Source organism: Salmo salar, chromosome ssa09 (assembly GCF_905237065.1).
Source record: "Salmo salar chromosome ssa09, Ssal_v3.1, whole genome shotgun sequence".
Classification (NCBI taxonomy): domain Eukaryota; kingdom Metazoa; phylum Chordata; class Actinopteri; order Salmoniformes; family Salmonidae; genus Salmo; species Salmo salar.
Genome location: NC_059450.1, coordinates 103,018,644 through 103,046,329, shown reverse-complemented (window position 1 = coordinate 103,046,329; position 27,686 = coordinate 103,018,644). Strand labels below are relative to the sequence as shown.

At 42.9% G+C, this 27,686-nt stretch overlaps 2 protein-coding genes across 2 annotated transcripts in view; both read left to right on the top strand.

Annotated features, from left to right (window-relative positions):
• LOC106566370 (RIMS-binding protein 2) overlaps positions 1–8,562 on the top strand; it is a 69,420-nt gene extending 60,858 nt beyond the window's left edge. The window contains exons 19-24 of the mRNA XM_045725007.1: positions 2,041–2,210; positions 2,435–2,612; positions 3,168–3,268; positions 3,413–3,484; positions 3,747–3,884; positions 6,223–8,562. Coding sequence (XP_045580963.1) covers positions 2,041–2,210; positions 2,435–2,612; positions 3,168–3,268; positions 3,413–3,484; positions 3,747–3,884; positions 6,223–6,420 — 857 coding nt within the window. The 3' untranslated portion in view covers positions 6,421–8,562. The remainder of the gene's footprint in view (positions 1–2,040; positions 2,211–2,434; positions 2,613–3,167; positions 3,269–3,412; positions 3,485–3,746; positions 3,885–6,222) is intronic.
• A 3,464-nt stretch (positions 8,563–12,026) lies between these two features.
• On the top strand, positions 12,027–18,382 carry LOC106567169 (F-box only protein 15). The gene is made up of 12 exons (XM_014136172.2): positions 12,027–12,417; positions 12,571–12,729; positions 12,894–12,998; positions 13,215–13,287; positions 13,437–13,603; positions 13,821–14,021; positions 14,095–14,224; positions 14,346–14,428; positions 16,000–16,145; positions 16,251–16,375; positions 17,073–17,228; positions 17,499–18,382. Exons 1-12 carry the CDS (start codon positions 12,272–12,274, stop codon positions 17,607–17,609), a joined length of 1,602 nt encoding a protein of 533 aa, XP_013991647.1. The 5' UTR covers positions 12,027–12,271; the 3' UTR covers positions 17,610–18,382.
• The last annotated feature ends 9,304 nt before the right edge of the window (positions 18,383–27,686 follow it).

Below are 27,686 nucleotides of genomic sequence, written 5' to 3'. Positions count from 1 at the left end.
TACATTACATTATTACATTATTTACTCTTGTCTCTGTGCTGATACTGGGACCAATTGATGGATTGACCACAGAATTCTGCTTGCACGGTACAAAATTAAGTGTTGGTTTGATGAGCAAGCTCAATCCATTATATACAGTAGTACTGCACAGTCACCTACATGGTTTGGCTCTCTCACTTGTAAATCACTTGTAAACAACACACCTGTTTATATATGCCTCCTCCCTTCTTTCCGTCCATGCATAATAGCATGCGCAACATGACTCACAACTACACACTAGTGTTACTGAGTGGCCAAATTCAGTCAAAAAAATTGTTTCTCTCATGCTATATACATAATGCCATAGACTGTGACCCATTACAACTGTAGTGGATCCTAGTGGACCTATAGTTGAAGTCGGAAGTTTACATACACCTTAGCCAAATACATTTAAACAGTTTTTCACAATTCCTGACATTTAATCCTAGTAAAGATTATAGTCTTAGGTCAGTTAGGATCACCACTTTATTTTAAGAATGTGAAATGTCAGAATAATAGTAGAGAGAATTATTTTTTTCAGCTTTTATTTATTTCATCACATTCCCAGTGGGTCAGAAGTTTACATACACTCAATTAGTATTTGGTAGCATTGCCTTTAAATTGTTTCACTTGGGTCAAACATTGCGGGTAGCCTTCCACAAGCTTCTCACAATAAGTTGGGTGAATTGTGGCCCATTCCTCCTGACAGAGCTGGTGTAACTGAGTCAGGTTTGTAGGCCTTCTTGCTCGCACAAGCTTTATCAGTTCTACCCACAAATGTTCTATAGACTTGAGGTCAGGGCTTTGTGATGGCCACTCCAATACCTTGACTTTGTTGTCCTTAAGCCATTTTGCCACAACTTTGGAAGTATGCTTGGGGTCATTGCCCATTTGAAAGACCCATTTGCAACCAAGCTTTAACTTCCTGACTGATGTCTTGAGATGTTGCTTCAATATATCCACATCATTTTCCTACCTCATGATGCCATCTATTTTGTGAAGAGCACAACATGATGTCGCCAACCCCGTGCTTCAAGGTTGGGATGGTAGTCTTCGGCTTGCAAGCATCCCCCTTTTTCCTCCAAACATAAAGATGGTCATTATGGCCAAACAGTTCTATTTTTGTTTCATCAGACCAGAGGACATTTCTCCAAAAAGTACGATCTTTGTCCCCATGTGCAGTTGCAAACCGCAATCTGGATTTTTTATGGCGGTTTTGGAGCAGTGGCTTCTTTCTTGCTGAGCAGCCTTTCAGGTTATGTCGATATAGAACTCGTTATACTGTGGATATAGACACTTTTGTGCCTGTTTCCTCCAGCATCTTCACAAGGTCCTTTGCTGTTGTTCTGGGATTGATTTGCACTTTTCGCACCAAAGTACATTCATCTCTTGGAGACAGAACGCGTCTCCTTCCTGAGCGGTATGATGGCTGCGTGGTCCCATAGTGTTTATACTTGTGTACTATTGTTTGTACTGATGAACGTGGTACCTTCAGGCATTTGGAAATTGCTCCCAAGGATGAACCAGACTTGTGGAGGTCTACCATTTTTTTCTGAGGTCTTGGTGATTTCTTTTGATTTTTCCATGACGTCAAGCAAGGAGGCACTGAGTTTGAAGGTAGGTCTTGAAATACATCTACAGGTGCACCTCCAATTGACTCAAATTATGTCAATTAGTCCATCAGAAGCTTCTAAAGCCATGACATCATTTTCTAGAATTTCCCAAGTTGTTTAAAGGCACAGTCAACTTAGTGTATGTAAACTTCTGACCCACTGGAATTCTGATACAGTTAGTTATAAGTGAAATAATCTGTCTGTTAACAATTGTTGGAAAAATTACTTGAGTCATGCACAAAGTAGATGTCCTAACCGACCTTCTAAAACTATAGTTTGTTAACAAGAAATTTGTGGAGTGGTTGAAAAACAAGTTTTAATGACTACAACCTAAGTGTATGTAATCTTCCGACTTCAACTGTATATTGAGATGCAGGTGGATGTGATCTCTTTCTCGCCCGTGTTTAAGAGGGATACAGGGACAGGGAACGCCGCTCCCCTCCTAACTACGATGAGTCAGAACCTGAAGAATCATTCCGGATCTTTGTGGCTCTGTTTGACTACGACCCCCTGTCCATGTCTCCCAACCCGGACGCAGCAGATGAGGAACTGCCCTTTAAAGAGGGCCAGATCATCAGGGTGGGTGTCACACACAGGGCTAGGCCATACGAGGAGATATATTGTGCTTGTGTTTTAAAACAATGAGGTACAATATGAAACATCATTGAAAATAGACTTTTCCTTCTGCCATTTGTTTCGTTTTGCTTCCAATCACTCTTGTTCCATTTTTCTCTCTCTCCCTCCCCTCTCACTCTCCCTTGCTTTCTCTCTCTCGCTCGCTCACTCTCGCTCTCTCTTTCCAGGTATATGGTGATAAGGACACTGATGGTTTCTACCGAGGGGAGATCAGGGGAGGCAGGATGGGGCTCCTGCCCTGCAACATGGTGTCAGAGATCAGGGCTGAGGATGAGGAGACCATGGACCAGCTCATCAAGCAGGGCTTCCTCCCACTCAACACACCAGTGGATAAAGTTGGAATAGGTAACCACAGAACTATAAGGAGTAGAACTGTAACGTTCGTAAAGAGAAGTCGACCAAGGTGCAGCGTGGAATATGTTCATCTTGTGATTTATTTACTCAGAACACGATAAAAGTAATGAACAAAGAAAATACGACCGTCACGTTCTGTAGGCACACAAAGCAATACAAAAATAAGATCCCACAAACACAGGTGGAAAAAGGCTGCCTAAGTATGGTTCCTAATCAGAGACAACGATAGACAGCTGCCTCTGGTTAGGAACCATAATCGGCCCAACACAAAGAAATACAAAACATAGAATGCCCACCCCACACCCTGACCTAACCACATAGAGAAACAAACCCTCTCTCTCGGGTCAGGGCGTGACAAGAACAGACATCCTCATTCAAGTCAATGATTCCATAACGGGTGGACTGGTAGCCATTTTGACTGTACCCATTTCATATTTTTCTAGGTAACATACTGGGCAGGGCACACGAATCTCTCTATGACACCACATATACATCTGTCACTATATCACCTCCTGTCCTGGCGTGTCCTCTTGTTTCCTCTCACAGGGCAGGACAGACGAGGCCTCTGCCAGCACCAGGCCACCAGGAGGATGGTGGCCCTCTATGATTATGACCCCAGAGAGAGCTCCCCCAACGTGGACGTGGAGGTATTGACACACACACACACACACACACACACACACACACACACACACACACACACACACTGTACATACACACACACTGTACATACATGTAACCAGATAGACAGACATTGTAAGGGTATTAATGACATCTCTGTTTCCTGATAGGCTGAGTTGACTTTCTGTGCTGGTGACATACTCGCTGTATTTGGAGAGATTGATGAAGACGGGTTCTACTATGTGAGTATGCCTCTTTTCTGGGTTCCGTGATGTTACTAGTAGCATTATTATTATTATTATATAGGGCAATTCAAAGGTTGTAAAAGTCAGATGTTTTAGTTATGCATTTTTAAGAAATACCATTGGCTCAACAGCCTGCTCATACACATAGTATGTCCTTTTGCACAGGAGAGGGCTCTTTCCCTCAGGTTTGACCATCAGAGTTCAATGGGTCTAGCCATGGTTCTCATCCCCACTGCACACTCCTCTCCTCTCTCTGCAGGGTGAAATCAATGGCCACCGTGGCCTCGTCCCCTCCAACTTTCTGGAAGAAGTGCCTGACGATGTGGAGGTGTACCTGACGGACACTCCATCCCGCTACGCCCAGGATGAACATGCCAACCGGGCCGAGGCTAAAAGGGTACATCGCCGCTCTCAGCGCTAGTCCCTCTGTCCATCCATCCTCCGTCTCTCTTGATTTACGCCTCGCTTCCTCCACTTGCCGTCTGTGTTCTGTGTGTGTGTGTGTTGTCCGTGTGTGACAGTGACAGTGGTGACTATACAAACCTTAGCCCCGGCCGGCGAAAGGGACAAACGCAGTCAAACCTTTCTGAGAGTTAGAAAGGAAGAAGCAAAGCCTGATGTGGACAGAGAGATTGAACACTTGAACTGTGCCCGTACGGGGTGGGTGATATTCACAGACCAGTGACATAAGGGAGTGCAGATTTGAAATAGGCTAAAGTCATTCCTACACAGGAATATAGAAGGATCATTAGGTAACCTCTTTGCACCGAAACACCAAACCCAACTCTGGATCTTGTGTCTATTAATAAGTGCTTTAGGAACACCTCTGAAACTTTCCTGATTTCTACCAGTTGTACCCAAATGGACAGAAAGGATTTGAGTAAACTGTAGGGTTGGTAATATAGCAAAGCATGCCTTTTTCAAAAACAAACTCGATACCTTTTATATAATAGTAGACTTTGGCCCAACTGCTGTATTTCCTGGGAGAGGCTTTGTTTCTTTTTGTATACTGCACACACTTCAAAAAAATATATATATTTTTCAGGCCTGATGAAAGTTGATAGATATGCCATGTTTAATCTAACCAGAAGAAATAACAGCCACAGTGATACATCCATACTGTAATGGTACAATGGAACAATAAAAGCAGCAATAATTTTCATTTGCGACCTGTGTTCATGTGCGTATTCTTGTTGTTTTTCTTTTCTGTTCTCATAGTCGTGTGTGGGTTGTACTGAAAATGAAACGTCACCACATCTGATTTACGTTTTTTCCTCACCTGCTTGGCAAATACAAACAGAAGAAGATTGTTCATTTCACGTCATAAATGGCTCTGTCTGCCTTGTACAGTATGTGAGCAACTAGAGATACCAGACTGACAGATCTAATGCTGGGTATTGTGATTACACTTATGTTAAATGGTTCATTTGTAGCCAGTAAACATTCTTCTTACACAGTCATAAGTTTATAGCAACATGGTTATTCATGCGTGCACATTAAAGTTTTATATACTAATCCACGTAATTAGGAAAGTGTTTCCCCTTACTTTTTAGTGTAACCAGAATGCTAATTTTCAGCATAAATTAGAAAAATTGTTACAAATACATTTTTTGTAACAATTTATTGGAGTGATTTAATGCCTGCAAAGTAGTGGACTACTAATTATCTGTGAGATAGTGCTCTATTTTGCTAACTTAAAAGTTCCCTATATCTGTAGTTGTTGAAAAACCATTACTAATGAGAGCTGCAAATCCCCATTTGATTCAACAATTATTCCTCTTTATCTTTGAGAGACCATTTTAAAGGTCCTAGATTAACTGTATGATAGCATACCATACTTTGATCGGTTGCCAGTCCAGTACATTAGGCAAGAGGGATGGTATCTACAGTTGTGTCCCTGAGTGTTGTATATTACTGTTGGTGTCCCTCATGATCGATGGACCTATCAGAATCTGTGGTGTTGCGATGTCGTGCTCTATGTTTGATGGCTTCCTCCTCAGTGTTTGTATGTGTGAAACCTCAGCAGCCCCACCAATGTCTTCAGTCCCCATCAACAGAAGGAGAGGGAGGTATTAAGGAATGATTTCAATAATAGCCCAAAAGGCAATACCTCATCCTTATTCTGAACCACTTTTATAAACATTATGGGCTTGTTTCCCGGACACTAGTCCTGAACTAAAAACCTATTCCAATGGCAAATTTTTATTGAGCAAGCATTTGAGGCTAAATCTTTGTCCGGGAAACCAGCCCTATTTGAAAGATAAACGTTACATAGGTATTTGACACACATTTAGTGGAAAACCTACAGTAAGTATAATGGTCTGCATTGACACTGTTCTCTTTTTCCTAGGACTTTATACAGAGTTATGTTTTCATACTTGTCTATATTGACAGCTAATGCTGAGAAGTCTCAAGGTCAGCACACATAACATCAAATTCAAATATTGTTGGAAATTGAATTAGACTGTAGAAATATTTGGCATACCCAACCCTTCACTCTATTTAACACAACGTATTTTAAAGTCCCATTGGATATATAGCTTTACTGTAGATGGATAGGGCTACTCAGGTGACAGTGGGGTGATAAAGTGTTGAGGGACACAATGCTGACTGTAGACTGTGTGTACTATTGTAGCCCTACCTCAGACAGAGAAAGGGTAGGCCACAGTGGACTACTGATTTCTTTGTAATGCACTGCCCCTACCCCCACCACCCTCCATGGCATCTCTCTTCAGGTAACTACGGATACCACAGAGAGCACGACCCCGCCTGTCCGAGCAGCATCCCCCATGGTGCGTCCCGTGTGTCCCCCAGGCACCATGCGGCCCATCAGCCCCACCAGGGGCCCCAGGGACCTCCGAGACAACAAAAAGAAAAAAGGACTGCTCTCCAAGGGGAAGAAACTGCTCAAGAGACTCTCTCCGGTTAAATAAACTGTTCCCAGCTGAGCCCAGAACAGATACTGGGCCCAGTACTGCACATCACATACAGCACATGCAATCAAATCAGCTGATCGTACGCACACAACTACAATTGCAACATATGTGTGTATGTATTACAGGACAATATATGTGAGCCTAATCTAATATTTTCAGTGATACATGTTCTAATGATTAATACACATACTTACATGTACTTCGTGCCAAATTCAATGAGACCTTTGCTCACACATACTGTATAACTGTGATGTATTTGAGGTAGAGGGAAAAAAGGAGTACAAACTAGGATTTTCATGACATGGATTTTAATTTCCACTGTTATCTTTAATCAAATGGAGATCAGGACGATGCTGCTAAACCATTTGTGTGCATTTGTTTCAAGCAGGGTAACAACAGAGTAGTCTATTCTTTTTTGTTACAAATCTAACATTTCCAGATGGTTTCCATAGCAATTGTGCAATTATAAGGTCTCTAACAGACATGACGTGGCAAAAAACATCAATGTTGTGACAGTGAGATGTTGATACTAGGAGAGAGACCATACTCCTGGAACACTGGAGCAACAACTCAACTATTGATGGCATTCTGTCAGTAATGCTGGCTGCTAATACAGAGGCTTTATTCAGTGCAATATATCACAGACAGGATGGTGACAAAGGGTTGAATCACTCACAGAACCTAGAAGTCTATAGGGTAGTTGGACACAGGGCATTACAGACAGGAGAAGGAGCTGCATTGGATAATACATTTGAACCATCTCAGTGGCCTTTATGAAAGCAATTCTAGCATGACTTTCCTCATTTTCTATGGTTGAACAAGGTTGTTTTTAGACTTACACAAGTCTTTGCCAAGAACCCCTAGTGCATCTCTGCAGCTTTGTTTGATATTGCTGTCCAACTGTCATGAAACGCCTAGTTAAAGACAACCTTCTGTGTTTGCCTTCCAATTGCACAAAGGTGTGTTTTGTCTGATGAATCGAAAATAAGTCGTTCTCGGTGTGTATGGATGTGTTGAGGGTGTAGGCTATGTGTGTGAGTTTGTGTGCTCAGTGTGCATTCATGTCTGTGCATCCTTTTTTAAAAGAGGACAAGTAGTTGAGTCATGTGATCTTAGTGGTGTGCTGCTAACTAATATTCAGTTCTGTTGTCTGTCGAAGAGGGCCATTTTCTCCACTCAGCCATTTCAGTAAAGATGTCTAGGTGTGCTCAAGATTCTGCACCGTTTACTTGTTTACACTCTTATAGACCTCGTGACAACCTATTTTTTGAAGTCAAGGGAAAGGGAGGGATGACCTACATACTGTACCTACAACCTCTAAACCAGTAGTCATATGGCTTATGAGATAAATGAGTGCTAGGATGCATCCAGCTGATCCATTGATTGGAGAGGCTGTCATAGCCTTTAGACAAACATTGTCCTGTATTTTGACACCTTTCAGAACCCTATATTAACCCATTTTCATAAACCATGATCCTATTCTGTAATAGTTTAACATCACTTCCGTTGCTGTACAGCCACAGTTTGATGGACATAATCATAATGGACAATATGTCAATCCATGACTCAAAATGACAGTGTTTTATTCTGACAGGGTCCTCTAATTCCCATCAGCTAAGATATCTGAGTCAAGCGTAGTACCCTGCTGTATAATGATTACAGGGTTCTTTTATGTTTATTAAAAAAGAGAGAAAATCAAATGATGGATTGCCAAAAAGGAATGTACGAAATGTTCAGCGGGCAATATAGTACACATTTTATTATTTGTCCAACATTATGCATTATGTTATGCATCCATTTGTCAAAAGATGTTAGTCATAATACCAAATCCTTTATTTGTAAATGGGTGTAGTGTCTATACTGTTGCTCTTTTGTACTTTCCTCCATTTATAGATCATTTCTAAATGTTTATACTTGATTTTCAGACTGCCTTTTTTAGTGTATTGAGATTTATTCTTACTGTAAACAGTGCAAGCATTCTCCATGGTGTCCTCAAGATAAGATGTTTAAGTCTGCGGTTATGTGCTTGCTCTGTGAATCAAAGATACAAAACAAATATATAAATCATTATTTATGGTGTGTGTGTGCATGTGCAAAAAAAATACATTTTTTAATCAAAAATAAATTTGATATTTTGTAGAATATTGTGTTTGGATTACTTTGGTGTATATTTACATTTTAGTCATTTAGCAGACGCTCTTATACAGAGCGATTTACAGTTAGTGCATTCATCTTAAGATAGCCTTCCCTGTAGCTCAGTTGGTAGAGCATGGTGTTTGCAACGCCAGGGTTGTGGGTTTGATTCCCACGGGGGGCCAGCACAGGAAAAAAAAATGTATGAAATTGTATGAAATGTATGCATTCACTACTGTAAGTTGCTCTGGATAAGAGTGTCTGCTAAATGACTAAAATGTAAATGATAGCCAGGTGGGACAACCACATATCTCAGTCAATAAAGTAGCTATCAGCAAAGTTAGTGCTAGTAATGGGGAAAATGTAATGTGCGAGTGTTAGTTTAAAGAGGTAGGGTTTAAGATGTTTTCGGAAGATGGGCAGGGACTCTGCTGTCCTAGCTCCAGGGGGAAGCTGGTTCCACCACTGGGGTGCCAGGACAAAGAGGCATTTTGACTGGGCTGAGAGGAAGCTGCCCTCCAGCAGGGTTGGGAGGGCCAAGAGACCAGAGGTGGCAGAACGGAGTACTCGAGGTTGGGGTATAAGGTTTGAGTATAGCCTGAAGGTAGGGAGGGGCAGTTCCTCTGGCTGCTCCATAGGCAAGTACCATGGTCTTGTAGTGGATCTGAGCTTTGACTGGAAGCCAGTGGAGTGTGTGGAGGAGTGGGGTGACATGGGAGAAGTTGGGAAGATTGAACACCAAGTGGAGAAAGAGCAGCTCTGTCTTGTCGAGGTTGAGCTTGAGGTGGAGAGCCAACATCCAAGCACAGATATCTGCCAGGCACACAGAAATGCGTGTCGCCACCTGGGTGTCAGAAGGGGGCAAGGAGAAAAGTAATTGAGTGTCATCCGCATAGCAATGACAGGAGAGACCATGTGAGGATATGACAGAGCTGAGTGACTTGGTGTATAGTGAGAAGAGGAGAGGGTCTAGAACTGAACCCTGGGGGACACCAGTAGTTACAGTATATGGTGCAGATACAGATCCTGCCCACATCACTTAGTAGGAGTGTCCTGCCAGGTAGGATGCAATCCAAGAGTGTGCAGAGCCTGAGACACCCAGCCCTGAGAGGGTAGAGAGGAGGATCTGATGGTTCACGTGTCAAAAGCGGCGGATAGATCAAGGAGGATGAGAACAGAAGAGAGAGAGTCAGCTATGACAGTGCGGAGAGCCTCCGTGACACAGAGGAGAGCAGTCTCAGTTGAGTGACCCATCTTGAAGCCTGACTGGTTAGGGTCAAGACGATCGTTCTGAGAGAGAATGCGAGAGAGTTGCTCAGAGACAGCACATTTAAGTACACTGCTCAAAAAAATAAAGGGAACACTTAAACAACACAATGTAACTCCAAGTCAATCACACTTCTGTGAAATCAAACTGTCCACTTAGGAAGCAACACTGATTGACAATTAATTTCACATGCTGTTGTGCAAATGGAATAGACAACAGGTGGAAATTATAGGCAATTAGCAAGACACCCCCAATAAAGGAGTGGTTCTGCAGGTGGGGACCACAGACCACTTCTCAGTTCCTATGCTTCCTGGCTGATGTTTTGGTCACTTTTGAATGCTGGCGGTGCTTTCACTCTAGTGGCAGCATGAGACGGAGTCTACAACCCACACAAGTGGCTCAGGTAGTGCAGCTCATCCAGGATGGCACATCAATGCGAGCTGTGGCAAGAAGGTTTGCTGTGTCTGTCAGCGTAGTGTCCAGAGCATGGAGGCGCTACCAGGAGACAGGCCAGTACATCAGGAGACGTGGAGGAGGCCGTAGGAGGGCAACAACCCAGCAGCAGGACCGCTACCTCCGCCTTTGTGCAAGGAGGAGCAGGAGAAGCACTGCCAGAGCCCTGCAAAATGACCTCCAGCAGGCCACAAATGTGCATGTGTCTGCTCAAATGGTCAGAAACAGACTCCATGAGGGTGGTATGAGGGCCCGATGTCCACAGGTGGGGGTTGTGCTTACAGCCCATCACTGTGCAGGACGTTTGGCATTTGCCAGAGAACACCAAGATTGGCAAATTCGCCACTGGCGCCCTGTGCTCTTCACAGATGAAAGCATGTTCACACTGAGCACATGTGACAGACGTGACAGAGTCTGGAGACGCCGTGGAGAACGTTCTGCTGCCTGCAACATCCTCCAGCATGACCGGTTTGGCGGTGGGTCAGTCATGGTGTGGGGTGGCATTTCTTTGGGGGCCGCACAGCCCTCCATGTGCTCGTCAGAGGTAGCCTGACTGCCATTAGGTACCGAGATGAGATCCTCAGACCCCTTGTGAGACCATATGCTGGTGCGGTTGGCCCTGGGTTCCTCCTAATGCAAGACAATGCTAGACCTCATGTGGCTGGAGTGTGTCAGCAGTTCCTGCAAGAGGAAGGCATTGATGCTATGGACTGGCCCGCCCGTTCCCCAGACCTGAATCCAATTGAGCACATCTGGGACATCATGTCTCGCTCCATCCACCAACGCCACGTTGCACCACAGACTGTCCAGGAGTTGGCGGATGCTTTAGTCCAGGTCTGGGAGGAGATCCCTCAGGAGACCATCCGCCACTTCATGAGGAGCATGCCCAGGCATTGTAGGGAGGTCATACAGGCACGTGGAGGCCACACACACTACTGAGCCTCATTTTGACTTGTTTTAAGGACATTACATCAAAGTTGGATCAGCCTGTAGTGTGGTTTTCCACTTTAATTTTGAGTGTGACTCCAAATCCAGACCTCCATGGGTTGATAAATTGGATTTCCATTGATTATTTTTGTGTGATTTTGTTGTCAGCACATTCAACTATGTAAAGAAAAAAGTATTTAATAAGATTATTTCTTTCATTCAGATCTAGGATGTGTTATTTTAGTGTTCCCTTTATTTTTTGAGCAGTATATTTTGGAATGAAAAGAAAGAAGAGATACCGGTTTCTAGTTTTTGACATCAGAGGGTTTGAGTGTTGGTTTCTTGAGGAGGGGAGAAACTTTGGCCATATTAAAGTCAGAAGCGACGCAGCCAGTGGTCAGGGATGAGTTGATAAGGGAAGTGAGGAATGGGAGAAGGTCTCCAGAGATGGTCTGGAAAAGGGAGGAGGGGATGGGGTCGAGCGGGCAGCTTGTCGGGCAGCCAGACCTCACTAGTAACAGGATTTTATCTGAAGAGAGAGGGGAGAAAGAGGTCAAGGCGTAGGGTACTTCTGTGTGAGTGGGACCAGTGGACTTTTTAGGCATGTTCGTGATTTCCCTTTTATATCTCAATGACCTGACTAATAAATGATTTCTAAGCCATATTGCATGAACTAAAACTACTACTAATAATAACATAACTGAATATGGATTTTGCAGCATAGCCTTGCTACCACAGATGAAAGGGTCTCCTTCAATCCGTGCTATTACACTTTATATCCTCTGGATGGCAGCAGTGATCTTTACTTCACCATTTGCAGACCTTATCAAACGTGAAAAAGGACCATTTAAATTTGATAACAACAATAACAAACACTCACGTGTTAGGAGAACGTAGAAATGGCAATTCTGCGTGCTTTTGCAGACTTGAAGGCAGAGGGTTTGTTTCAATAGTGTCATTACAGGTTTGCAAAGTGTGCCTAGTTAGACAGAGCTTTCTCACAACTTAAACTTGACAGCATCTGTAGCTTCTCCTGTTGTAGGTAACTAACTAGCTAGCTAGCTAGCTATGGCTATTGGCCGCGGACAACTTTTCCGCAGTTTCAGAGAGGGTTTGTTGAAGAATGCCCCGCCAACAGAGGGTCGAGGACCGACAGGCAAAGAGAATAGCAGACTCTGCGAGAAAATGACAGGATTTTCCCCGGGCACTCAAAGGTATGAGTTGTGGGATGTCATCAACTCCTGTTGCATAGTGTGCACTGAGCACCAATAAGCTGGTTTGTAGCTGACTAACTTCAGCTAGCCACTGACTTTTGTTGACTGCACAATTGTGTTGCATCTCTGTCTTTCTCTATGCTCGACTACAAGTGTGGAACCACAAACACTGCCACAAAAGAAGAAGAGGAAAAAGAAGGCGGCAAAGGCTACTGTACCCTGTCAGCCAGTTGTACCACTGCCAAGGGTACCTACAAAGTCTATTGGACATGCTGGCAAGCCAGCTGAGTGCACTCCGAATCACATAGAGAGGTAAAAGTGGGTTGCTGTGGAACCCACTTGACACTGATAAAAGGGTTGCATATGTTATTGGTTCTATGTCCTGCAATCTGATTACTCGATTGTGTTTGCACTAGATGGGAAAGATCAAGCATTCCAATAAACGTTTTAATCATGTCTAATTGGTGTTTTATTAGGATGCCACCGGAGATCCTTCTGAAGATCCTGTCGTACCTGGATGCCCTCTCTCTCTTCTCCATCGGCTTCATCAACAAGCGATTCTATGAGATGGCCCACAGCAAGTAAGGAGTGAAGTACTGGTCACATTGTAGGCTATTCTTCCTCCCTCAGTAGCATACAGAGGCTCCAATGCTACTGTAATATTGTCAAAACCTACTCACTGGGCCAGAGTCAATTCAATTGTCCGCAACTATATTTACATAGTTACTTTAATGCATTTTGTTCTCCTCTCCTCTGGTTTTACATGATCATTTTTGACCCACAGTATTTTCTTGCAGTGGAATGTGGCACAAGATGTATTCTGCAGAGTATGGACACAGTATGAAGTGGAGGCCCAAGCGTTTGGACGAGGTTCAGTGCAATTCATATTTCATAACACTCCTTTTTACTTATCACACCAGGGACATTTTTTATGAGCGTTATGTGCTTGCATGCACAGTACTTTTTGTATTATTATTATTATTATTATTATTATTATTATTGGTGTTTTCCTCCACCAGGTGCTGGATAAGCTGAGTACGGTGGTGGTCCAGGAGAGACCAGAGGGCTACTGGAGAAGACTGTACTTCAGGACCATGGCTGGCTTCAATGAGACCAAGTGGAGGAAGGAGTTGAAAGACATCAACCCTTTCACAGGCTTGCCCAGTCAGACTGAAAGAATCCTCAGGTTAGACAGTTTCTGCAGTTAGTGCTAAAGTTGTACTGCCTCTGTTGTTCAGGCCCATGTATAAAACATACCATTTATAAAGTGCACACATACAGAGGCTCCAATGCTACTGTAATATTGTCAAAACCTACTCACTGGGCCAGAGTCAATTAAATTGTCCGCAACTATATTTACATAGTTACTTTAATGCATTTTGTTCTCCTCTCCCCTGCCTCAGGAGCCAGCGTGTGACCTGGGAGATCACAGTGTCTGACAAGTGGGGGTTGGAGGGGACGTTTGAGCAGAGCCGTGCCTACTTCTCTGACTCGTCCGTGACGGTGTGCTGGAGCAGCGGCCGCTGGCCCTCCTTCCACCAGCTCTCTACCTTACAGCTAGATGGTGTCAAAAGACAAGCTCTCAGCTCCCCTAACATCAATAAGTGAGTGCCTCTCTTTCTCTCTTGTCTCTTCTTGCCTCTGAGTGAAATGCCTGCTCCCCTCTTCTCCCCTCAGGCCTGGCTGGCGGTCTCTGATGGCTAAGTTTGACAGGGACACCATCTCTAAGAGTGGCCAGGTCATCGGTAGAGACCAACTAGTCACCCTGGTACTCTTTTCGCCTAGCATCGTCATTGGCGTCTGGAGGGTATGTCATCTAAATCACATCATTAGAAAATTGATGGGCTAACCCACAGTGTGCTGATGAGTTAGTTTGTTTCCTGATAAAAATGGTTTAATGTTTGGGATTTCCCTGTGTCAATCCACAGGGCCGGTGGTCCATTGCCTTTGTGATGGCCAGCTTCCACTACCACAGGCTGGTGGAGAGGAGTCTCTTGGGCACCTCGATGTGGTATGCAGCGCCCCTGACTCCGGAACGGGCTAGGGTTGAACAAATTGGTTTGACTGGATTCTGTTTTTTATACACTGCTCAAAAGAATTAAGAGAACACTAAAATAACACATCCTAGATCTGAATGAATGAAATAATCTTATACTTTTTCTATACATAGTTGAATGTGCTGACAACAAAATCACACAAAAATAATCAATGGAAATCCAATTTATCAACCCATGGAGGTCTGGATTTGGAGTCAAACACAAAATTAAAGTGGAAAACCACACTACAGGCTGATCCAACTTTGATGTAATGTCCTTAAAACAAGTCAAAATGAGGCTCAGTAGTGTGTGTGGCCTCCACGTGCCTCTATGACCTCCCTACAATGCCTGGGCATGCTCCTGATGAGGTGGCGGATGGTCTCCTGAGGGATCTCCTCCCAGACCTGGACTAAAGCATCTGCCAACTCCTGGACAGTCTGTGGTGCAACGTGGCGTTGGTGGATGGAGCGAGACATGATGTCCCAGATGTGCTCAATTTATTCAGGTCTGGGGAACGGGTGGGCCAGTCCATAGCATCAATGCCTTCCTCTTGCAGGAACTGCTGACACACTCCAGCCACATGAGGTCTAGCATTGTCTTGCATTAGGAGGAACCCAGGGCCAACCGCACCAGCATATGGTCTCACAAGGGGTCTGAGGATCTCATCTCGGTACCTAATGGCAGTCAGGCTACCTCTGGCGAGCACATGGAGGGCTGTGTGGCCCCCCAAAGAAATGCCACCCCACACCATGACTGACCCACCGCCAAACCGGTCATGCTGGAGGATGTTGCAGGCAGCAGAACGTTCTCCACGGCGTCTCCAGACTGTCACGTCTGTCACGTGCTCAGTGTGAACCTGCTTTCATCTGTGAAGAGCACAGGGCGCCAGTGGCGAATTTGCCAATCTTTGTGTTCTCTGGCAAATGCCAAACGTCCTGCACGGTGTTGGGCTGTAAGCACAACCCCACCTGTGGACATCGGGCCCTCATACCACCCTCATGGAGTCTGTTTCTGACCGTTTGAGCAGACACATGCACATTTGTGACCTGCTGGATGTCATTTTGCAGGGCTCTGGCAGTGCTCCTCCTGCTCCTCCTTGCCCAAAGGTGGAGGTAGCGGTCCTGCTGCTGGGTTGTTGCCCTCCTATGGCCTCCTCCACGTCTCCTGATGTACTGGCCTGTCTCCTGGTATCGCCTCCATGCTCTGGACACTACACTGACAGACACAGCAAACCTTCTTGCCGCAACTCGCACAACTCGCATTGATGTGTAATTTCCACCTGTTGTCTATTCCATTTGCACAACAGCATGTGAAATTGATTGTCAATCAGTGTTGCTTCCTAAGTGGACAGTTTGATTTCACAGAAGTGTGATTGACTTGGAGTTACATTGTGTTGTTTAAGTGTTCCCTTTATTTTTTTGAGCAGTATATTTCAGCAGAAAAGGATGTTGCATGCATGTTCAATTAAATAACTAAATCATTCAGTCATTCATTCTCTCTCTTCTCTCTCTCTCTCTCTCTCTCTCTCTCTCTCTCTCATTCCCAGCCCCTATTCCATACCAGAGAACAAGCCTCCTTTCGACGACGCAGACCCTGACTCCGGCCTCCATGGCTACACGCTCCGCATTATACTACACAACACTGTGACCCAGATCATGGCCGGCCACTTCTCTCAACTCTACTGTAGCAAAAGTAATGAAACCAGTACCCAGGAGGTTTCTCTTTCAGAACCACGTTGGGCCGCTGTACGATACCGCAGTCTGTAGTTGACTTTGGTTGTGTGTTGTGGTTGTCCAGGTCAGGTCCATGGTGGTTTCATCCAGCTGAATGTCATCAACAGGGGAAGCCTGTCCCAGCACACCCCTCTCTCTGGCAGGATCAGCCTGCCCTGGAAGTGTGAGGCTCTAGAGGGCACCGTGGAGGTACTGTAGGGGAACACTGACTCCGACTGGTTTAGGTTACACTTTACTGGAACCACCAGCGCTACATGATGGGGTCATTGTAATAACAGAACAGCTGACATATAGACTTTGGCGCTCCCTCTCTCTCTGTCTATTTATCTCTATTTCTCTCTCTCGCTAGCTTTCCATTCAATTGGCAACAGATTTTCATGCGAATATTGTAAAATCTGCATAAAGAAAATATGTGCATTTTCCCAGCAGTGGGGTTTCCACCAAACTGACTTGTGGATAAAAATGAGTGTGATGACATAGTGCAGACAAGTTTTTTGTCAATGTGCCTACTCTGGTCTTGGCATGTGCGCTCTAGTCAACAGCTCACAGATACAGTATGTGTAGGCCCAAGATTACCCACCATGTCGAACGAACAAATTATCTGTCTGCATTTATAAAATTGTTTCGAAACTTTATGTTTCCATCACAGCTGTTTTTTGTCTTTGCATTGTCGGAAAGGGCCCGTAAGTAAGCGTTTCACTGTTAGGCTACACCTGTTATTTGGAAGCATGTGACGAATAAAAATGGATTTGATTTGAAAACATGTCTGTCTGTCTGTGTGTGTGTGTGTGTGTGTGTGTGTGTGTGTGTGTGTGTGTGTGTGTGTGTGTGTGTGTGTGTGTGTGTGTGTGTGTGTGTGTGTGTGTGTGTGTGTGTGTGTGTGTAGAACTGCTGCATGATGAGCCTGACCCTGATGGATGAGTACCAGAACCCCTTCTGGTGTGTCAGCACACCCGTGTCTATGGCGCTGAACAATAAGGAGCCCTCCAATGACTACGAGGGTCAGCACTTCCTGATCAAGTACCAGGATGCAGAAGGCAAGGTAAACCAACCCCACATGACTCACACGTCAGAGGATAGATTACCTTTGAGCAGAGCTGTGCCTACTTGTTTTTTGTTGGGTTAGTTTATTTGACAAGGACCATGTCAGTGGAAACATTGTATCTGTACTGTATATATTTACATGTTACATTATCACCCATAACTTTTAATGTAAGTAAATGATCACATATGGGGAGCAGCAACTAGTGAGTGGACATCTGATTTTTTTTCTTTACAATAACAGTAATGTATGAGTTCTTTATTATTGTAGGTGAGGATGGACCTTGTGTGGCTGGAAGAGCAGAGACAGTACTTCCTGATCAATCTGGTAGTCTTCATCACCACGGCCAAAGTCAACAAGCACTTTGGGAGAGCCTACTGACGCTGCATGTAGAGGTGGCGCTGTACTACAAGCCTCTATCCTAAGGCCTTCATAATGATGACAAAGTGGTGACATAAACAGTCATGACAGCTGACAACTGTTTATGACACCTGTTATGTTGTTATTATGCGGTATAATGTAGGCCTTATGATAGAAGCTTGAAGTAAAGTGTTGAGCCTGTATACACTATGTCAATTGATGATGTAGTTTAGTTGTGTTTTGTTCTGAGTAAGTTTGAAGTAGTTCAAGTTTGAGGGTTTGCCCCGGCAAGTTTTCATTATTTCTGTATATTTATATAGTTTTATGCATTGTTTTGTGAATCATTAGTACACATTGGTAAAATGTAATCCTACTTTTTTGAAGTATGTCTCGCCATATTATAAAGAGCATACCACGTGTGAAATGTGTTAACAGAGTTGAACTATTTTGGTTTTGTAAGCTTTCTGTTACAGATGGACTATCTGATTCTAGATAAATATTCTGATTTATATATTTCAGTGTTATTTTTTACTCCGCCATAGTGCATTCTTTAAAAGCTAAGTGAAACTGGAGGGATCAGCCTGTGTTCTACTGTATTACACTTTACATTCTCAGGATGGCAGCAGTGATCTTTATCCCCAATAGCACTATTTTCAGTCCCAGCAAAACACAAGTGCTCCCTCACAGCCCTGGCCATGATTGCTTTTTTTTTTCTAAGCCAAGTGAAGACTTATTGTGTATACTGCCTCACTGTTCGAACCTAATCAGGACAACTGCTGATGCCAACTGTCTAAGCATCAATATTATTATTTCTACATAGTGACTCCAAATGGCAAAAACATTTCCAAGCCTTCATTTATACAAATATTGTTCAATACAGTAGCTAGTTACAGTAAAGAGTTATTGATTGAGTGGAAAGAACTGCTGCGATTCACTGCTTTGGTTCATTGAGCCAATGCTTCAGTACATTTGGCACAGGGGCCCTGTGTATGTTCTGAACCAGAAGACGAAAAAGTGAGAGAGTGGAGATTACACTCATACATCACAGCATCCTGGTCCCACCCCGCCGCCTTCTCCAGATCCTGAGTGAGCTGTAACGCTCCCTAGGGCCCTGGGGCCATCGGATGTTTAAAATTCTCAACGACTGACCTCTCCATCCAAGCATCCATCTTCGGGTGGCCTTTTCAGATAATTATATTTCACAGGTCCTAATAGTGCTGACCCCTCAACAGACAGCAGAGATCACTACAAACGATAAAGATTATACAGATCGGGTAGATGTGTTTAAATCCCTCAGTTATTTTGACTGCTTACTTTTGTCTTGAGAATGTGTTCCTGTTTAAAGAAGCTTTACCAACATAGTCAGTCGCCAGTTTATTAGGTATACCCATCTGGTACCCGGTCAGACTCCCCTTTGCCTTCAGAACACATTGAATTCTTCAGGGCATTTAAACGTTGCTCAATTGGTATCGAGGGACCTAACATGTGCCAGGACAACTTTCCCCACACCATTACACCCCTGCCACCACCCTGTAACATAGACACCAGGCAGGTTTGGGCCATGGACTCATGCTGCTTACGCCAAATCCTGACTCTGCCATCAGCTTGACGCAATAGAAACTGGGATTCATCGGACCAGACAATGTTTTTCCACTCCAATTTTGGTGACAGTTAATGTACCTAATTAACCTGCTCCTGAGTATATACCGTGTGTTTGCGTTTGTGTGTGTTCGTATGTGTGTTAGAGTCCTGAGTTTATGTCATTACAAGTGATGCTATAAAAAGCACATATCCCTAAGTCAGCGCAGGTGGGAAATAGTCAAATAAAAAGTGAGATCACATAGAAGACCAATACCATTTACCATTTCAACCTTGCAGGATGTAGCAAGAGTCAGGACTGTGGCCTCCCCTTCATTAGTCTGTGAGAGCAGATACCGGTTGGAGGACACGTACTCTAGCGGTTCAGAGTGTTGGGCCAGTACCCAAAAGGTTGCTGGTTCGAATCCCCGAGCTGACTAGGTAAAAAATAACTTGATGTGCCCTTGAGCAATGCACATAAACCTAATTGCTCCTGTAAGTTGCTCTGGATAAGAGCGTCAGCTAAATGACAACAACAAAAAAATCCACTTGGCCTGTAACTCATCCCAGTCTCTTGCGGAGTGATGTGTATGGTGGCCATGCTCTGAGAGCCACTTTCATTTGTCATCCTGTGACACTGAGAGAAGGAAGCTCAGCCTGGCCCCAGCCATTCATCTTTGTCTGTGCTGTTCACAGTGGGCTAGCCACGGGGCAATGCCTCCCATCACTGCGGCTCTGAAGAGCTCCCAGAGCTACCTCACAAACTCTCTGGACCATATTCTTGAGCTGCCTATAAGGACTGACTGCTGGACTGAACCTGCATTATTGTCAGTCAGTCCATATAGGCAGCTCAAGAGTATGGTCCAGATTTCTCTAGAGGTTGCCTGGAGGCCATGATAACAACAACGTACAGGGCTTCAGAAATTATATAATGGTTCTTACTGTCTTAACAACTTGTATGAGCTAATGATAAGTCATGAGATTTCCTATAGCCTACATCACTGTACCGGGTATATTTGATTTACACTAATTCTCTCAACTCAGATTTGATGGATACAATGAAGTCAATGAACAGCATTCTCACATAGGTGTTCCTTTTGTCCAGGTGAGAAAGGCCAGTGTGGAGTGCGATTGAGATTGTGTCATCTCTGGATCTGTTGGGGTGGTATGCGAATTGGAGTGGGTCTAGGGTGTCCAGGATGTTGCTGTTGATGTGAGCCATGACCAGCCTTTCAAAGCACTTCATGGCTATCGACGTGAGTGCCACGGGGCAGTAATCATTTAGGCAGGTTACCTTTGCTTCCTTGGGCACAGGGACTATGGTGGTCTGCTTGAAACGTAGGTATTACAAATTCGGTCAGGGAGAGGTTGAAAATGTCAGTGAAGACACTTGACAGCTGGTCCGCGCATGCTTTGAGTACACGTCCTGGTAATCCGTCTGGCCCAGCGGCTTTGTGAATGTTGACCTGTTTAAAGGTTTTGTTCACATTGGCTACCAAGAGCGTTATCACACAGTCATGCAGAACAGCTGGTGCTCTCGTGCATGCTTCAGTGTTGCTTGTCTCGAAGCGAGCATAAAAGGCATTTAGCTCATCTGGTAGGCTCGCGTCACTAGTGTCATGACGTGGCCTTTTCTGGATATAGATCGTGGCATCCCCCTCTCTCTCTCCTACACCCAGGTTCTGTTATCTCAGGTCGTAAATTCCTGGAGGAGACTCTCTCCCCCTGGCCATGCAGAAAGAGACACAGAGACAATAAAGGATTTCACATGACAAACTCCTAAATCCCCAAAATGGGGATTTGATACAAAAGGTCCACTTGTGGGAATGGTCCATGGACAATGTACTTTGGTGTGAATAGTGCAAATCAATCCCAGAACAACAGCAAAGGACCTTGTGAAGATGCTGGAGGGAATTTGTGGCAAAATGGCTTAAGGACAACAAAGTCAAGGTATTGGAGTGGCCATCACAAAGCCCTGACCTCAATCGCATAGAAAATTTGTGGGCAGAACTGAAAAAGCGTGTGTGAGCAAGGAGGCCTACACACCTGACTCAATTACATCAGCTCTGTCAGGACAAATAGGCCAAAATTCACCCAACTTATTGTGGGAAGCTTGTGGAAGGCTACCTGAAACGTTTGACCCAAGTTAAACAATTTAAAGGCAATGCTACCAAATACTAATTGAGTGTATGTAAACTTCTGACCCACTGGGAATGTGATGAAAGAAATAAAATCGGAAATAAATCATTCTCTCTACTATTATTCTGACATTTCACATTCTTAAAATAAAGTGGTGATCCTAACTGACTTAATACAGGGAATTTTTACAATGACTAAATTACAGGAATTGTGAAAAACTGAGTTTAAATGTATTTGGCTAAAGTATGTAAACTTCCGACTTCAACTGTAACTATATCTCTGAATATGTAGATTTCTCAATTATGAAGTTTGCATCTAATTCTTGTATAAAATGAATGAGTAAAGATGAAACCATTTGTGAAATGATGTAAGGTGATGTTAAACCTTTATTGAAAGAGAATTGTATTCCCTTTAACGTTTAACCAAGTCATTAGCCCGCCCCCGTGAGCACAGACATGATCAGGCGTCATGGAACAGCCCTTTTCTACTGTTACGAATGAAACCCCCTCCTGAGGAAATCCTCTTCAGACCACGCGTACCTCGGTCAGCTGAGGGGGCAAAGGTTTGAGTTTAGACTAAGCAAACCCACAGCGTGAGCCGTGATTGCGAATAGTTATTGAATTCCTAACCATACCACGTGGAGCATTGGCAACACAGCTGGAAATGGTTAAACTCTGAGACTATCGATCCCTACAGAATAAGAGGAAATCTTAGATACTAATTACTAGTCTGCAGCTAGAAATTATGTCAACCTGGGATGCGAAGACCGACAACCGCCGAAACATCTATTCTATGAGAACATTTCTGAATGGTACTCTGAATTATCCATTTTAAACACGAAAGACTTGATCTTCAGGGAAACAGAGAGAGAGAGAGACTCGGAAGAACTCTCCAACAGAAGGACTGATGATTCTGAGATCACGACGACACACTGCGCGTAAATATATATTGATTGCAATTATTCCCGAACGAGTGAGCGTTCATGTGCAAAGGGTTAGCATTTCAATGGATATAATTATCAACAGTGTAGTGACTCCTGTTCTTTCCCGCCTTTTCAGTCCACACCCACTTCCCTTTGTCCACCAAGCCGTCATATCTTTGTCCACTAGGTAACCTCCCTATTATTTCCTTGTAACCATATCTACTGTTTGTATGTTTATGCATTTCTGTGATTATTTAGTTAGTTAGTAAATAAATGATTAAGACAATTGGTGTATGGATGATTCATAGTAAAGGCTGGGTTCGTGCAGATAACCAACAACTTACGACGTTTGGAATGAGACTAACGTGACGTAAAGTATAATTTATTAATTAGAAGACTAATTGATTAAAAATATCTTTAGAGTTATATTAGGAAAATTATAACTTTGTAATCTGAAGATTTTCCTTTGTGCCCTGACTTCCTAGTTAATTACATTTACATGATGAGTTTAATCACATAATAATAATTACAGAGAATTGATTTGATAAAATAACAGTCTTCACTTTAATGATGCCAAAGACACGACACTGGGCAGCTCGCGTCTGGGTTTCCCTTTGTCATCCGTAATAGTTTTCAAGCCCTGCCACATCCAACAAGCGTCAGAGCCGGTGTAGTAGGATTTAATGTTAATCCGGTATTGACGATTTGCTTGTTTGATGGTTCGTCTGAGGACATAGCGGGATTTCTTATAAGCGTCCGGATTAGTCTCCCACTCCTTGAAAGCGGCAGCTCTAGCCTTTAGCTCAATGCGGATGTTGCCTGTAATCCATGGCTTCTGGTTGGGATATGTACGTACAGTCACTCTGGGGACGACGTCATCGATGCACTTATTGATGAAGCCGATGACTGAGGTGGTGTATTCCTCAATGCCATTGGATGAATCCCTGAACATATTCCAGTCTGTGCTAGCCACTTTGGGATAGGCGTACCGCTAGCGCCTGGCCTCGACAACATCTGGTGAAATTGCAGAGCGCGAATTCAAAATACAAAATTCGTAATATTAAACATTCATGAAAATACAAGTGTCTTACATCGTTTAAAAGCTTAACTTCTTGTTAATCCAGCCGCTTTGTCAGATTTCAAAAAGGCTTTACGGCAAAAGCACACCATGCGATTATCTGAGGACAGCGCCCCGCACACAAAAGCATTACTTTTCTTTTCCAACCAACCAGAGGTGTCACGAAAGTCAGAAATAGCGATAAAATAAATCACTTACCTTTGAAGATCTTCATTTGGTTGCAATCACAAGGGTCCCAGCTACATAACAAATGGTCCTTTTGTTCAATAAAGTCCTTTATATCCCAAAAAGGTCAGTTTAGTTGGCACGCTTGACTCAGTAATCCACCAGTTTCCCTTGTTCAAAATGCATACAAATGAATCCCGAAAGTTACCAATAAACTTCGTCCAAACAAGTCAAACAACGTTTCTAATCAATCCTCAGGTACCCTAATATGTAAATAAACTATAAAATTTAAGACGGAGAATAGTATGTTCATTACTGGAGATAAATAACGAAGTGTGCGCCCTCACCGGAGCGCGCTACAAACACTACAGCCAAAATGGGAGCCACTTACAAATTCTAACTCATTTTTCAAAAGACAAGCCTGAAACTCTTTCTAAAGACTGTTGACATCTACTGGAAGCCCTAGGAACTGCAATCTGGGAGATATTCCCATAGACAGCCATTATAATTAGTGGTGAGCCCAACAACAAAAAATTCCCGTATGGATTCTCCTCAGGTTTTCACCTACTATATCAGTTCTGTTATACTCACAGACATTGTTTTAACAGGTTTGGAAACTTTGGAGTGTGTTCTATCCAATACTACCAATTATATGCACATCCTAGCTTCTGGGCCTGAGAAACAGGTAGTTTACTTTGGGCACCTCATTCATCCAAACTTCCGAATACTGCCCCCTAGCCCGAAGAATCAAAACAGTCCTTTTGCCTTCAAGTTTACTATTTTTCAAAAACTGAATCAATGGCATTATTTAGGATGCTTAAGATAGAAGCGTATACTATATCAAACAAATCATTTGAACAACAGTGCAGAAAGAACAATTTTCAAATGAGTGTGCCTTCAAAGGGATATGACCTCATACCTTCACATCCCTGAATGTTCCATAATGCCCTCCTCTTGCTGCTATGCTACCGGTCAGATGAAAGTTTTATACAAAATCCTAACTATATTTTAAGTACAGTGCCAAGTAGCGGTCAATGTTTGAAAAAGCATGTGATCAAAAGAAGCTTCGGACGTCATTGTTGACGTACTTCTGATTAAGTGAAATACGCAACGGCACACTGCTTTGAAGTTAGCTGCCTAGCGATTTTGACGCATGCCTTGGAGCTCCGGTATCAACATCACTACTGTCTGCCTGCTTTATATAGCAAGCCACAGCCAGTTGACTCACTGTCTGTAGTACTGAACCTTTTTCGTGAATGGGTGGTATACCTAATAAACTAGCCACTCAGTGTATATCCTAAGGCCTTTCTTTGAGAGTTATACCCTAACACCTGGTTTACAAGCCACATTAGGCCTGTAAGTCAGATAATGTTGGTGTTTAAAGAAATGTGTAATTCCTATTGGAATCCAGACAGAGGTAGGATATCCCAAAATATAATTTTTTTAATCACCTACAACCTTAATTTAAAAGGACTGCCAGAATAGGAATGATAGATGATTGAGAATACCTAAACCATGTAAACTGGAACAACTATCTCTGTTATGGGTGCAATAAATCCAACTACTAACACATTCAATTAGTTGAGAAAAATTGATGTTATTTATCTTTGTTTAGCATCAGTGCAATCAAACACAGATATTGAAACAATCAATTCTAAAAATCAACCTGCTATAGAGCATTCTGGGAAATATGATAATGATGGGTGTGGTTGTGAGGGTTCTACTCTACATAGAGTAAAGATGACACAATCACACTTACCTCTATTCACCAGCACTGGCCGGGGTTCTTTTTGTCACGTCCTGACCAGTAAAGGGGGTTATTTGTTATTGTAGTTTGGTCAGAGCGTGGCAGGGGGTGTTTGTTTTATGTGTTTCGGGGTTTTTGGTTTATGTTCTATGTTAGTATATGTATATGTTTGTTCTAGTGTGTCTATTTCTATGTTTAAGTTTCTTGGGTTGACCTTCAATTGGAGGCAGCTGTTCCTCGAAGCTTCTAATTGAAGGTCCTATTTAGTAGGGGTGTTTTTCCATGGGTTTTGTGGGTAGTTGTTTCCATGTATTGTCAGTGTACATTACAGGACTGTTTTTGTTGTTTGTTTAGTATAAGTATAAGTGTTTTTGTTTTTGTTTTCTTCAATAAAAGAAGATGAGCATACATATACCGCTGCGTTTTGGTCCACTCACCGCTGCGTTTTGGTCCACTCACCACTCACCACTCACTCGCTTATGACACTTTTACACCACTGAGTGTTAATTTACCTATTTTTTACACTGAAAGTTACACTGAAAAATCAACACTAGGTAACACAGTTTGCTGGGTACAAATATTCTCATATAGGTACAGTTTAAAACATTCTCACATCAATCTTTTTAAAATGTTAAATGATTAAGTTTAAACACTGAGGTAAACACGAATGGTCAAGGCACTATTTTAAAAAATGAGAAAAAAATACATCTTATTCAGATTCAGAACGGTTCTCTTTAGAATGTCCTTTGCCTTCCAAACAATCATCAAAGAACACTTTCTTCCAAAAACGGTTCTTAGAATGAAAAAGGTTCTAGGTAGAACCCTTTGCCCTACAAAGAACCCTCATCTTCCAAAAAGGGGTCTTCGGGTGAAAATGGTTCTTGGTAGAACCCTATCTATCCATCTGCTAAGAACCCTTTTGGAAACCTTTTTTCTAAGAGTGTATACGCAATGCCCACTGAAAAGGTGGGTATACGGCGTCTACCTTTATATAGCCCCCACTACACCACTGTCAAATGGCTACAAAAACAAGTACAAAATAACAATAGATTAAAAATAGCATAGTTATTACGTCAAATAAAATATATAGACATGTAGGCCTACAAAGTATTTATTGGTCTTTTGTGAATTGTAGCCTATATACTAGTAGCGCAACATATTCCAAATGGGACAGCCTTTAATAAATCGTGGATGGAGAAATCATTAGATCCCATTGACCTCTCGTGCGTTTAATTTCCTCGCAGCCCTTTCCCCCACGGCGATTACGCACGAGAGTCGTTAATCTGACGAAATATGGGCACAGCGCTCAGCCTGATTTTTACTCATTCTATATGCAGGCCAGGACAGGATATAACATATCCGCAGTCTACTCAGTGAAGTTTGCTATTAGTTGAGTTCACAATAAACGGTGAATGTAAAAGAATACCACAACTTGGACCTTTGTTCTACAATTTGGCGATCCACAAGCGAAAGTCAATTTTACGCAGAAAAAATAGACGGAGGCAAGGTGTAGAAAGTAGCGTAATGTGGATACCCAAACTGGTGGACCTAAACAACACTTCAGTTATTACTTGGAACAGGAATCTACCGTTGCATCTGTTATTAACATAGAGTTATATATTTTCATTACAGCTCTTTACTTTGTTGGGGACTGAAAAAATGTAAATTACCATAGATGTGTGTCAATTGAGAGCAGAACCAAGAGAGCTGTTCTCTTGGTACGTTGTTAGAGCGCTCCTGTAGATAATCAGGACTGTCCAACTTGCCAAGATGCTATATTTGCCTCTCTTTTGGATGTTGCCAATTGTCCCAGTATTAGTTTTCAAACTTCTAACAGGTAAGGATCCACTTTGCTGTGATAGATGGTGATAATGAAATGGTTTGAGGTCAATACTTTTTTCATTTTGTCCATTGTAACTTATTTTGATTCTCCCAATTGATCAACAGATAAAAAATACAGCTTGACAGTTGGAAACACATTTAAAGGAATAGCTTATTTTATTACAGTAGGCCCATACATTGATGTAGACTAGAGGCATTCATTTATTGAATACATGGCCTTTCCTATTTACATACTACATAAAAAAATATATCTAAACAAAAAAAAACATGCTTTTCACCTTGTGATGATCCGAAAAGAGCATGCATGATATAATGAGTTAATGCTTTAAGATTCCATAGGCCTATGTTTGCTCGAAAGTATTCTGGCATGACTACTGTTTATTCATTCATTCATATTTTCCCATGCATTACAGAGTTAAAGAGTCTAGTAAACTTGTAATCTTTAGTTTTCATGAGCGTTATACATTTGAGATCTCCCTAAAAATATGACAACTACTGTATACCCTCTGTGATATTTGTACTAATGAAAATCACCTGAGGAATGATGGGTCAACAGAAACCTCTCAGGTAACATCAGGTAATAGATTAATGTTGTGCATACAGATGTAGGATCTTCATTTGATCCCC

What these genes read in the sequence shown, in the direction of transcription:
- LOC106567169 (XM_014136172.2), top strand. Translation starts at nt 12,272, where the DNA reads ATGGCTATTGGCCGCGGACAACTTTTCCGCAGTTTCAGAGAGGGTTTG. An exon ending in AGCTCCCCTAACATCAATAA is followed by an intron (nt 14,022 to 14,094) that starts GTGAGTGCCTCT and finishes TTCTCCCCTCAG; the next exon opens with GCCTGGCTGGCGGTCTCTGA. An exon ending in CTCTTGGGCACCTCGATGTG is followed by an intron (nt 14,429 to 15,999) that starts GTATGCAGCGCC and finishes TCTCATTCCCAG; the next exon opens with CCCCTATTCCATACCAGAGA.